General features: G+C 40.8%; 1 protein-coding gene across 1 annotated transcript; it reads left to right on the forward strand.

Moving 5' to 3' along the window:
- Positions 1-259: 259 nt before the first annotated feature.
- On the forward strand, positions 260-10,721 carry LOC108239118 (E3 ubiquitin-protein ligase RNF166). The gene is made up of 6 exons (XM_017421628.3): positions 260-720; positions 3,988-4,144; positions 4,311-4,423; positions 5,093-5,207; positions 7,339-7,446; positions 8,505-10,721. Exons 1-6 carry the CDS (start codon positions 545-547, stop codon positions 8,568-8,570), a joined length of 735 nt encoding a protein of 244 aa, XP_017277117.1. The 5' UTR covers positions 260-544; the 3' UTR covers positions 8,571-10,721.
- Positions 10,722-13,783: the final 3,062 nt, after the last annotated feature.

Consider the following 13,783-nt stretch of genomic DNA (forward strand, 5'->3'; position numbering starts at 1 on the left):
CAAGCACGTTTTGGGGCCATTAACAAATTTAATTTATTAAGTAAACGAACAAAAACGACTCTTTAGTTTGTAAAGGTTACAGACTCCTGCTATAAACCATGAAAAGTGTTTATTTACGTCGATATCTGAGCAGATGAGCAGATGAACAGATAGACTCCATCTCCCAGAAAGCCAAGCGCGCAGAGGGCCTCTTTCCCCACAAGCGCTGATCTCACAGCTACATGGATGGGTCGCGTGCTGCCATCCGCGCGTTTATAGATCAGCTGTTTAAATTGAGGTCAAGCTCGAAGCATCGTGCTTCCAGTGTTTACTTCTCCCGCATGTCTTCTGCGCACTGAGCTCCGTGGCGCTCAAGCTTTGATGGAGACAGCCTCCGAAAGGGTTTTTTTTTCTTTTGTTTTGGTTTTTTTTCCCGAAGCCATGTTTACGCCGTCCATCTTCGCACCGCCGCACGGACAGAGCAATGACTGAGTGAGCCGCAGTTTTGAACAGCTCCTCTCTCGGGCAACACAGGCTGTCGTCTCGTCTCGTTCGACGGGGCTCCATGATGGCGATGTTTCGGAGCTTTGTCTCCGGGAGCACGCAGCTCCGTCAGCAGCCGTCCAACAGCGGCTCGGGCCCGCTGGCAGCCCCGGTTGAGGGCGTCGAGAGCCAGTTCTCCTGCCCCATCTGCCTGGAGGTTTACTACAAACCCGTCAGCATCGCCAGCTGCGGCCACACGTACAGTAGATGTTTCTTACATGATGTGTGTGTGTGTGTGTGTGTGTGTGTGTGCAGGGAGGGGGAGACATGACGCTTCTCCTGGTCGTTTCGGAGCAGTTTCTGCTGGTTTTCTTGTTCAACAAGTCCCGGTTCTGACACAGCAGGTCCAAAACCTGCAACTTCACCTGCCCTGGAATCAGAAACCTTGTTGTTCGGAGCAGACAAGTCCTGCGTCATTTCTGAGCACATTATCTCCACTTTCTTTCACATTGCAAGGAATAACGCAGTTATTGTCATACAATATTGAAACTCTTTTATCCAGCGCAACATCCTTTTTCATTAGACTTGTATTGTTTTTATTTATTTTATGTTAATCACAAAAATACTGCTCTACAGTTAAGAAAAAGAAAATTCACCCTGTTTCACTTTGAGGAGGGGTTTATGAATCTGGACATAATTTGAAGGATCTGATCTTCACCAGGTTCCAAAATTACACTAATCTAACTTCAAGTATAATAAAAAAAAAACACACAACAGAGTCCACTGAGTCATTATTTATTAAACACATAGGAAGTCCAAATGGAAAAGCAGTGTGACTAGAGCTTCCTTTAGCAGCAATAACTCTCAGTAGTTGTTTCCTGTTTGACTTTATCAGCCTCTCACGTGGTTGTGGAGGAATCTCGGCCCACTCTGCTTTCCAGCGTTGCTTCAGCTCATAGAGGTTTGCAGACCGTTGTCAGCGTTTCAGTCGGGTCGAGGTCTGGACCTCGATTCTAGGATTTGCTGCTGAGGAAAATGTGGGTTTGTGACATCGTCGTTGCAATGTCAAACAATAACATCGTGCAAGTTTCTCTAACCGCGTGCAGCCCTGCCAGGAATGATGGGCAGCAGCAGGTCATTGCTGATGCCTTTCCTCCTTGACGTTGTGTTAACACACACCTGTACGCTCCGGACGGAGCAGCAAACTGACAAAACTCCTGCTTCCACAGAGGTGCTCACACTGATGATGATCAGTTAATCAATACATCCGATCAGCAGCACCTGATTGTCACCTTCCCTCTTAAATCCTACGGAAGCAGCGAGGGTGGACTCAGTTTTTCACACACAGCTTTGCCATTTTGGCTTCATTTCTGTGAAATCAACGATGACACGGTGGCACCTATTGTTGTTTTGTACACTCTAGGTTAAACTGGAATAACTTTAGAACCTGGTGTTTGTGACTCAAATACTAAAACACTCATTCCAACGACAATTTGAAAAGAAAATGCTGATGCTTTAAAAAAAGAATCTTTTAAAGACCTTCAGGAAGCCTAAAGCTGCTTCTGTTTTCTGGAACATCTGACCCCCTTTGAAAGCAAAATGCTGCACAGGAATGAGAGAAGGCGTTTAAGACTTCTGCACAGCACTGTACGCCTGCTGCACGTGGAAGTAAACAAAAACAATGTTTTTAGCCTCGTTGAAATGCCCATAAAAGGCGCTCGGATTCCCGCTGAAGTTTAAATTCCACGTTTATCAGCTAAAGGGATATCCAGATCTTTTTAAAGGGCGTTCATGGAGACGATACAAAGCCAGTTATTTTATTTTACATAAGCTACCTACAGTAATCTGCTGCTGGTTTGGGGAGTTTTATGAGAAGGGATGTGTCCTAAACAGTGCTTTAAGATGGAGATTTGTTTTATTGGACTCAGAGAAGCTGAATGCACCCTTGCTGGTCAGGTATATCCCGAATAAAAAGTAGGAAACAGAACAGCCCGCTTTCCTGAAGCAGAGCTCCTTTAAGCTGTTTTATCATAAGGCTGCATTAGCGTTTCATATTTTACTCAATTTGTATTGTTTTATGTAAATATTAGAGAGGGTATTTAATGTAAACATTAATGAAAAGCAAACCATCTTCATATAAACGGGTAATGTAATAAGTCTGCACTTTAACTAAAGAAGTTTGCTTCAAAAAAAGGACGGTTATTTGCCTTTTGAAGCCTGGGGGGCTGTTTTAACCCATAATGGTGCAAAGTTCTTGTTGCTTCTGTTTCTAAGTGTTTAACGATGCAGGAACAGGTAGATCATTTGTGGCGTCCACTATGGGGATTTTTTTTTTAAAAGTGGCCTCAAATAAGATAAAAGCACAGAAATACGATGGTGGGGGAAGATTGTTCCCAACGTGCCGAGTTAATGTCTTAAATAAGCGTTTTGTTGACTTTCTTTGAGCTAATAATAGTTTCTAATTAGGATCACACCTATGAGATTTTCAGCAACAACTCCAGTAACCCATTCTGTCAAATGATTAATGCAACACTTGTTTTATAAATAATGATTTCTCATGAATAGTGTTTTTTTTTTTTAAACATTATTATTATTAGGCTTCCTCTAATCACGGCACGAGGCTGTTTTTGTGATTAGCCTCTTCACAAGAAGAATCAGCAGGAGCTTCTTCATAATGAGTTCACCTTTTTGAATGAGAGATGAAAATAAGAGTCTATTAGGACTTTAGCGCCATTCTTTGTTATTTAAATGAAAACCTGATTTCGCCAAATTATAGCTTAACGGTTTCAAATTTTGTGCCAGTATTTCAAGGCTGCCCGTGCTTGGACCTTTTTATTTCTAACAATTCTGTCAGTTTAATCTTCTTATTCCTTCATTTTTTTCATGAGTTTTTGTCTGGCATCTCCTCTCGAAGCTTTGCAAACACCAGCGTTAGGAAGGCAAAATTCCAGTTATTAAGGTTGGTCCTTAACAGGGATTGTAGCGTAATCCTGACTAAAACAACCAGACTGCATTGCTGAGCCATCCAATGAGACGCACCACACCCTAAAAAATGATCAAATATGTCACCTGGACATGTCGGGACAGATGGAAAGAATAACATTTGAAAACTTTTGGATCAGAGTTGACAATAGTTTGGTTGCGAAATGCATTTTACTGAAGTTTGTTTGGGTTTTGTGTAGATAAAATGACCAGAAAAGCCAATATAACAATCAAGTAGTTTTGTTCATAAATTTGTCATTTTCTGTTCATAAATTTACACCATTCAGTGTTTTATGTGACATGTAATTTACTCTTTTTATGTGAATACAATGACAGACTTTATTTAAAAAAAAACATTGTGTGATTGTTTTTGTTCAGCGTGGCGTACCTGAATTTGGAAATGGATTCCAACTACAACAACAAAAAAACGAAAACTAAAAATGTTCACAATCCGTGGTTCTAAAAGTGTGTTTGGCTGTGATCAGTCACGTCATAGTGTGCAGATTAGCTCATTACGTTTGCTGCTGTCGTGTGCCGTTCCAGGTTCTGTGGGGAGTGTCTGCAGCCATGTCTCCAGGTGACCTCCCCGCTGTGCCCTCTGTGTCGCGTGCCCTTTGACCCCAAAAAGGTGGAGCGCTCCTCCAATGTGGAGAAACAGCTGGCCTCCTTCAAGGCCCCCTGCAGGGGCTGTAGCAAAAAGGTGCATCCAGGAAACCCACTGATTCATGATTCATCACTCAGTGCAGTTGTTGTTTTTTTATGGATTACGTTGTTGTGACTTTATTTTCTCGGCTGTGGTCATTAAGCTGCATTTTGAGCTGCGACGGTCGTTATAATGCTGCGTGTGTGTGTCTGTCTGTCCTCAGGTGTCTCTGGTGAAGATGAGGTCCCACATCTCCTCCTGTTCTAAAGTACATGAGCAGATAGCCAACTGTCCCAAGTTTGTCCCAGTCGTACCCACCTCCCAACCTATACCAAGGTACCCACACCGTGCCCACCTCCGGCTAACTAAATCTGAGCTTAAAAAAGCACAAAAATGGCTCCAACGCAGTCAGTTCAACAGATATTGACCTAAGATTTGGTGTGGTTATAGTTAAGAGTCATTCACAACACATACTCCAAGTGCTGCTCATTGTGGTAGATCTTTGCTTTAAACTCTTGCATTAATAGCTGGAGTCAGCCTGGTTTGTCTGTTAGCAAAATATCTTGTGAACACTGTGGCAGATTTTGAAGAAACTTTCAGATAGTAATCACTGGACGCACATTTACAACTGATTACCTTTTGGAAAAAATCTAATTCAAGATGGCCGCCACAGCAAATAAACATTAGCCAACACCAAAATGGGAATAGATCATTCAGTTATACAGATATTCAGCTAAAATCCGATGTGGTAGTAGCTGAGAGTCATTCACAACACACACTCGGAGCTCATGAGCTTGAGTGTAAAGTTATTTTTAAAATTTGACTAAAAGGCCTACAACTTTGTCATTTCTCAACTCAAGGCGAAAGGCAATGTGCATTCCTTTCAAAGAATGCTCAGCCTTTAATTTATTTAGCTGTTTGAAATATGATTAAGTCAGTCAAACAGTTAAGAAGAGCCAACATTAGTTGTTTTTAATGTTTATGAATGTGTCCTCCCACTTGCAGCAATATTCCAAACCGGTCAACATTTGTGTGTCCCTTCTGTGGGGCCAGAAACCTGGACCAGCAGGAACTGGTGAAGCACTGTATGGAGAACCACCGGAACGACCCCAATAAAGTGGTGAGACAACCCTCTGCAGCTCAATAGATCACCGCGACTTCGTGTAAACAGAATCGCCAAACAGGGCAACCTTGAATTGAACCGCAGAAACCGTACAGGTCCGTAGAACCTTGTTCCTAACAAACGCTGCGACTTCAGAGATCATACTGATAAAAAAGGAGAGAGGTTATATCGATAAATTAGGAGTTTAGAGGGTGATCACTACAGCTACTGCTCGGTTTGTCGAATATCGTTTGTATCTTGAACAGAGGATTAATTTTGCATAAAGTAAAACACTTAGTTTTTTATTCTTAAAATGTTTCTCTTGGTTTCTCTCTTGGTTATGCTCTTAAGTAATGGACTCATTCCTACTGACTGATCTTATTTTATCAGTTATTACAGAAAGTGTGCATAAAAAGAGGAAAGAGCTGATCAATATGCAGATTACACAATAGACTGAGGACTTGTAACTGTGGTGTAGGAAGCACCAGAACTACATTCTTCCTCTTTATTGCATAAGTTTGACAGAAAGTCCGATGAGGTTTGCTGCTACTTCATAAGTTGACTTACCGTATTTTCTGCACTATAGAGTGCACTGGATTATAAGACACACTGCCAATGAATGGTCCATTTTCGAATTTTTGTCATGCATAAAGCACACCGAACTATAAGGCGTTCCATTCAAAATGGACGATTTCGGTGCTCTAGCGGAGCTTGTTCGCTTGTATCAGCATTTATATGATCCCTTTATGACAGAGGTGTCAAACTTCGGGCCTCAAGGCTCCACTGCCCTGGAGGTTTTAGGTTTTCCTGCTCCAACACACCTGATTCAAATGGTTTGATTAGCTCCTCGCCAAATCATCAAGTTCTCCAGGAGCACGGCAACAAGTCATCCATTTAAAGCAGGTGTTTTAAAGCAAGAACACATCTAAAACATGCAGGAGAGTGGCCCCCGAGGACTGGAGTTTGACACCTGTGCGCTATGAGAGATCACAAAGATACTCAAACGGTTCAAAAGTCAGAAGATTACTGCAACGAAGTAAGTGTCAGGTATAAACTCTTCCACCGGTCGCTCAGGTCCGCGCACCGCTCGCTCAGGAGCCCTGCGCGACTATAACTGAGCCTTAATGCTACAAACGGTGCGGCTTTGTAGTTTACCAAAGTCGTACTAAAACATTATGACTTCTTACATATATAAGGAGCTCCGGATTATAAGGCGCACTGTCGTTTTCTGAGAAAATTGAAGGCTTTTAAGTGCGCCTTATAGTCTGGAAAATACGGTATTTGCCCAGCAAGCTGGGTTTTTTTTTTGCAGTTGTTCATCATAAATTTCATATTAATTTTGTGTTTTTTATTGATTTATTTGACTCTTTTGTTTCCAGGGTGAAATGATTCTACAACGTACAACTTCAATGATTTTTAATTACAAGAACTGCGGGCACAAATCTGAATTTATTGTAGGTTTCAGAGTCTGCACTTCTTTTTAGTGATCATGATTGATCGCAGCTGGTAGTTTCTCTTTACGTTTAATGGCTTGGAAAAGTTTGACAGCACTCACTGGATTGATCAATAGAGGAGGATAATAACTCAGTTCGGATGTTCAGGTTTCTGAATGAATAAAGCAGTGTTTGGAATCACCATTCCCAAAGCCTCGACCTCAGCCCTGTTGAAAATTTGTGGACGGTGTTTGAAAGCCAGGTTTCTGCCAGGAAACCAACCAGTTTATGTGAACTCTACCAATTCTGCCAAGAAGAGTGGTCAAATATCCACCCAGAGTTATACCAGAAGCTTTTCGATCAATATGAAGAGCTCGTGGTTGAGGTTCAACTTGCCAAGAGATGTTTAGCAAATATTAGGTAGTATGTATATATTTGAGCCTATGTTTATCATTTTGACCCTGAGTGGATTAGAGAAAAACCTCAATAAATGCAAACTTGTGCCCCTAATTCTTGTTTTTGAAGATCATTGAAGTTGTATGTTGTATAATTGTTCCATCCTGGAAAAAGGAACAGTTCAAACAAATGATTAAAAACATCAAATTACGGGATGAGTGGATGTAAGCTTTTGACTCCAACTACATCCTGTATATCTAAATATTAAATTCTTGCTGCTGTGACTTGGCCTGAATGAAGCGGTCTGTTTATTCTTCCAGGTCTGCCCTGTGTGCTCAGCGATGCCGTGGGGAGACCCCACCTACAAGAGCTCCAACTTTCTTCAGCATCTTCTTCACAGACACAAGTTCTCATACGATACCTTTGTTGTAAGTCTGACCTTGTCATTTGACGTGTAAAAACTGGAGCTCAGATCTGTTTATTTGCTTCAGTCTCCTTATTTAAGAACTGAAGCAGAGGTCCTAAACGCCCACAGTCCTGAAGCACCCTCCTACCTGACAGCACAAGGCTGTCTCCAAAAGACTGGTTGGATGTTCTCTCCTACACACCCCTTATAGCGTCCTTGCAATATTCAAGTTTTGTCATGTACAGGTAACAATAAAGTATCATTACTGCAGTGGAAATCTTGGACTCAGAGCCCATAAATGTTGCACAGGAAGTGGATGAAGTGCACGAGGGTATAACAATGTATGAATTTGCAAGAACTTAGTGGATGTAGTTGTGTTTAGTGAACTCACAGCAGTTAAATATCCTGATATCTTGTCAATAGAAACTTCTCGAATCTGCTTCTACAGATCTGGATGCTGCTGTACCGTCTGTCTGACAACAGAAACATGAACAGTTTCACTCTACAGAGCTGTATGTAGAGGTCCTGAATAGCTGGCAGTTCAGTGTTCTGTGCTGATCTGACCTCGCCTTTGTAGAGCTTTGAGGTCCAAACCATTACAGCTGCTGGATCAGGTTGTGATGAGGCCTTCCAGAATCCTCTCAGTGGTGCGAGAGTCCATGGCAAACCTTCCCTGCCGCCCCAGAAACAAGAGCATCAATTGCTGCTGTTGTGACCACACTGGTGTTACGTGACCACCTCTGATCCTCACCGTAGACTAGAGGGCTGTCTGTGGATGTGTTTGGTCCATAAGCAAACTGCGGAGGGTCAAAGGGCAGAGAGCTGCTCCAGACCACAGTGCCCTTTCTGAACGGGCACCCAACACACAGACACTACAAGTCCTCAAAAGGTTTTGAGGTTTAGTTTGCTTTTAACTGATTTTGCAAGTTTTGTTTGGTCTTACAAGTCACACAAAATAAGTTCATTTTGTAAATAAAAATAGTTTTCCAATGAATAGGTGGAGTATTTCTTCAAATTTAGTATCGGATTGTGTTATTTTCCAGTGACCAAAACCAGTTTTCTATTCGTCTTTCTTGTCAGGACTACAGCATTGATGAAGAAGCAGCACTTCAGGCAGCTCTGGCACTGTCACTGGCTGAAAACTGACATCAGTCACCACACCTGTCACCTTTACTCTTCTGCTGTTCTTCCACGGGTGAGAAGGTATCATCCACCGTACTGACGAACCTGATCCGCCAAACTCAAGACACTACTCCAGCCAAGTTTTGGATGATAGCCTCACTTGTTTCTCCTGGTGTAGCAGTTCACACACTTCAATGTATCACAAAAACAAAAGCAGGTTTGTGTGCGTCTTCATGGCTTCACGTGGATTTGATAACCTGAGAACAAGAGGATGTTTGGGTCAAGAACGGGTCCGGGACGAGCCCCAAAGACTCCGATCGCACATTGACTTTGCAGCTTGTGCCTCCAGTTTGGAAACAGGTCATCACAGCACAGCTTCTGTTCACCTGACAGCTCCCATTCAGACCACCACAGCATGAAGGGCTACCTCCCTGGAAAACGTCTTGTCTGATAGTTCGATGAAACATGCTGCTGATTTCTAAAACCTCACCAGTAGCGCAGGCCTCAGTTCACCAATAACCTCCCATGAAGTCCTGCCTGCTGGTACTCACTGTGAGTAACTTGACTGATACTTACAATCACAGACTTCAGTTTTTCTCCTGCCGCAGTCAAGATGGAACATCCACTAAGGTAGCCGGCAAGCCCTAAATAGTATCTGCACAAACAAGTATTTTCTACATACTATGGGTGTGACAGTACACGTACAGTTGAAACCAGATGGTTACACATACTGTATAAAAATACACAGAACCATTTTTATTTCCCTGTCTGGCATTAAATCAGACTAAACCTTTTTCTGTTTTAGGTCAGTTAGGAGAGAAATTTTTCATTGCTTTCTTTAAAGTCACAGGTTTACATACACTATGTCTCTAAACAGTTTGGGAAAGCCCAGATAATGGTGCCAGGGCTTTGGAAGGTTTTGATTGGTTAGTTGACAACATTTGCGCTAATTGGAGGCACAACTGTGGATGCTCTTTAAGGCACACCTCCGAAACACTTCTTTTTTGTGTGACATCATGAGGAAAATCCAAAGAAATCAGCCAAGCTATCAAAAAAAGAATTCTTGACATCCACTACCCTGATTCATCCTTTAGGTACAATTTCCAGTTGGCTCAAGGTTCATCTGTTCATCACCACAGGAATGTCCTGCCATTGTACCACTCAGGAAGGTGACAAATGTAAAACATGTTCACGTTCAAAATGTGCGAATCAACTCCAAAACAAAAGCAAAAGACCTTGTGAAGATGCTGCTGAAGCTGGTCAGAGAGTGTCATTATCCACAGAGAAACCACCAACATGAAGTAAAGGGCCACTCAGCAAAGGAAGTAGGCATTACTACCAAAGCAACATAAAGTCCAATTTCAGTTTGTAAATGCTCACAGGGACAAAGACTTTTGGAGACATGTCCTGTGTTCTGATTAAACTAAAATGGAACTGTTTGGCCATAATGACCATCGTTACATTTGGAGGAAAAAGTGGTTGTACAGGAGTGGCAACATCCTGTTGTAGGGATGTTTTGCTGCAGGAGGGGCTGGTGCACTTCACAAAATAAATGGCAACATGAGGAAAGAACATTGTATACAAACATTGAAGCAACATCTCAAAACATCAGCCATGAAGTTAAAGCTTGGACACAAATGGGTCTTCGAATGGACAATGATCCGAAGCATTCTGCTGAATTAGTTACAGAGTGGCTTAGGGACAACAAAATCAATGTTTGGAGTGGCCATCACAAAGCCCTGATGTCAATCTCAGAAAACATTTGTGAGCAGAACTAAAACTAGTAAGAAAATGTATGTAAACCTGTAACTTTGAAGAAAGTCATAAAAAGTTTTCTCAAAAATCAGTATTTGGGTCTTTAGCAAATAGAAATAATTTTGAGAAAACTAACTGACCGAAAACAAGAAAGGTTTAGTGTCATTTAATGTCAGACTGAAAAAAAAAAGGATTGTGTATTTTTATACAGTGAATGTAAATGTTTAATTTAAACTGTACATCATGGTTCAGTAGGTACACTATATTGCCAAACGTGTTCCTTCACCCATCCAGATCATTGAATTCAGGTGTTCCAATCTCCGCCCCGAAACTGGGAGGTCGTGGGTTCAATCCCTGGCCGGGTCATACCAAAGACTGAAAAAATGGGACCCATTGCCACCCTGCTTGACACTCAGCATTAAGGGTTGGAATTCGGGGGTTAGATCACCAAATGATTCCCGAGCGCGGCACCGCTGCTGCTCACCGCTCCCTCAGGGGATGGGCCAGATGCGGAGAACAAATTTCGCACACTCAGGTGTGTGACAATCAGTGGGTCTATCTATCTATCTATCTGATAGAACACCTTTGGGATGAGTTAGAGCAGAGACTGAGAGCCAGGCCTTCTGTCCAACATTAGTGTCTGACCTCACAAATGCGAATGGTGAAATATTCCTATAAACACTCCTAAACCTTGTGGAAAGCCTTCCCAGAAGAGTTGAAGCTGTTGTAGTTGCAAAGGGTGGGCCAACATCAAATTAAACCCTATGGATTAGGAATGAACTGTCACTCAAGTGTGAAGGGGGACGGGCGAATACTTTTGGCAATATAGTGTACTTCAGAGTCACGGTTTGGTACAACAGGAGAAAGAAACAAATACTTTTGTCTTATTTTATAAAGACAATAACCTTCCCCAAGTGTACAGAAAGTTAGGATTTATCAGCTGGTAATTAAAAAAAAGTCCTGCTGTACTGTCTTTTTTGTCCAATTTAAACTGTAAATGGTGTCTTACAGTCTATGTTGTTTAAAAAGTTGGATAAACTTCCAAACTGAAAGGCGTCTTTCTGTTAAGGAAATACTACGAAAAAGGGAGTACTTGTTTCAGTTCGTTTGCCCTGAACTTGATACACAATAAAAGGCAATACATAGCATTTATTTCCAAAACAAGTAACATTTTTAACAGGTGAGAAACTTAATGGGTTATTCAGACACAGGTGGTGATAAATACAAGCTTGGTGGCGTATTTTAATGCTTTATTAGATTCTAGAAAACATTTCAAAGCACATGAATTATGACCCTTTTGGCTTGCCATACTTGAAATATGACTTCTTTAGCTTACCATACATCCTGTTTCGTCAGAATGAGCCATTTTTATTTTGTTTCAGCCTATGGTGTTTTAAATAGTCTCTTATGTTACTCATATTCTTTTGTGGCAGTTAGCAAACAGCAAATTAAAAAAAAAATATATATATGTGTTCCTCATCTAGATAGGTCGCCTTCATATGATTGGGTGCACCGGACTCTGACGTCTGTACCGTGACGGTCAGTACAAATACATGTACAGTTGCACTCCTACTGCACACCTGCAATTACCAGATAAAAACCAATAACACCTGTGGTAAAAATATAAACACTGTAAAAATGTGTATGTTCAGAAATGAAAGCCTTTCGAATTACCCCATGGATAGACTGGCTGGTAGTAACTTTACTTTGTTTGACTTGTTTTTTTTATTATATGATACTGTCACTGTTATTTTCTTTAATGATTTTGGTTCTGCTTCTTGCACTTCAACCACCACCCAGATGCCAGCAATAGTACACCTCACTGAGAGGATAAAATACCCCAAATTCCATTTTTTTTAGGTTACAAAATGAGGCTTAATTATGCTCCATTCTCAAAGATTCACCTCACTTATCAGCAGCTTCTTCTTTGGGCTTTTCTGAAAAAAAACAAAACAATTGGGATGAGTGTAAATGTGATTTGACTGACACTTTTCCTCTTTAATACTCTGAAATAGATTAATATATTGCTAAGTTAGAGCAAAAGCCCATAAAGAACTTTACTTATGGTCCACGTCATGATGCGATACAGACAGATGGCTTGTACGAGCGTTTTTAAAGTCCCTGTCCGAACGTTTTTAATCTTATGAAATTTATTCTGTTTTCCTCAAAAAAAAAAAAGTAAGTTTTGATGTTTTTGTCATGAATAAACTTCTCATGGCCTATGACTTTATCTTTTTCTCTTGTTCTTTGAATGGTGAATGGCGAGCTTTCTCAGCCTCGCCAAACAGCTGTGAACCCATCCCATAGCTTGTGCTGCTTCCTCATTTTTCTGTCTATATTGCAACAGAGACCGATGAGCTGTTCAGCCTCAAATAATTACGACTAGGCTCCTCCATCCGTCTACACGGAACACCACCTGCATCTGAACAGTGCTGATTCACGTCAGCTTTATGCTGAGTTGCAATCAGACGTTTACGTACACATGTTAAGGAGGTTGGATGTCGTATTATTTTGTGGTATTTATTGATTTTTTTATTTACAAATGCTAAATACATATGCATGTTAGAAAGTGGAACAAACACAGCAAGCGGAGAATAAGAAAATAATTAAAACATAAATTAAAACAACAATAACCCAAACAAAATTTTGCCTATGTATGCATAATGTGAAACAGCATGGCTGAAAAATAAACAAACAGGTGAATAAATGTGTTGGAAACATTTGCTACATAGAACCTCTCTTTCCCACTTACGTCTAATTATAACTAAATAACAAACAAACAAAAAACTAGCTTGACATTAAAAAAAGAAAATGTGCACAACAGCAAAACTAAATGCTGACAATCTGCAAGCATCACATATTTGTACACCTTGTCCACCTTGGCTTATGCCAGGTATTTTTGCTTCACACACTGTCAGATAAGCTCACTTGTGGAAACATTGTTATATATCTCATTTTACATGTTTTTAATACAGATTTTAAAAGACAGAGTTCAAAACATTCAATAATAAATGCAAAAGTAAGAACTAAAAACATGAATGTACTAAAACAAGATTATTCAAATCCAAACATGATACAAATGCTTCTATTAAAACTATTTTACAATAAATCTTGTAATAACATTGCTTCTTTTTTTAAAATTAGGTAAATCTGCCTTTCTTTCTGTTGTCACACCTTTAACCTCAGTTTGTTCACTCAAATATTGTACGGTCATAGGGGAAAAAAGTTCATCCTCTTTCATTTTCATGCTGCTAATCAAATGCATTTCAATAACTGATCATCAGCAAATGTGACCACAGCTCTAAAAGTCTGCTGGTCTGGAGCAAACAGCCGTGTGTTATCACAATGCCAAGGAGGAAGGACACCAGCAATGGCCTCAGAGAAGCAACTGTTTCTGCCTGTCAATCTAGGAAGGATTAAAGATCTTTTCCATCATTTTATAGTGACAAAGATTATTTGAAAACATTTGTGACAACTGCCTT

This window comes from Kryptolebias marmoratus, linkage group LG22 (assembly GCF_001649575.2).
Source record: "Kryptolebias marmoratus isolate JLee-2015 linkage group LG22, ASM164957v2, whole genome shotgun sequence".
Taxonomy (NCBI): Eukaryota; Metazoa; Chordata; class Actinopteri; order Cyprinodontiformes; family Rivulidae; genus Kryptolebias; species Kryptolebias marmoratus.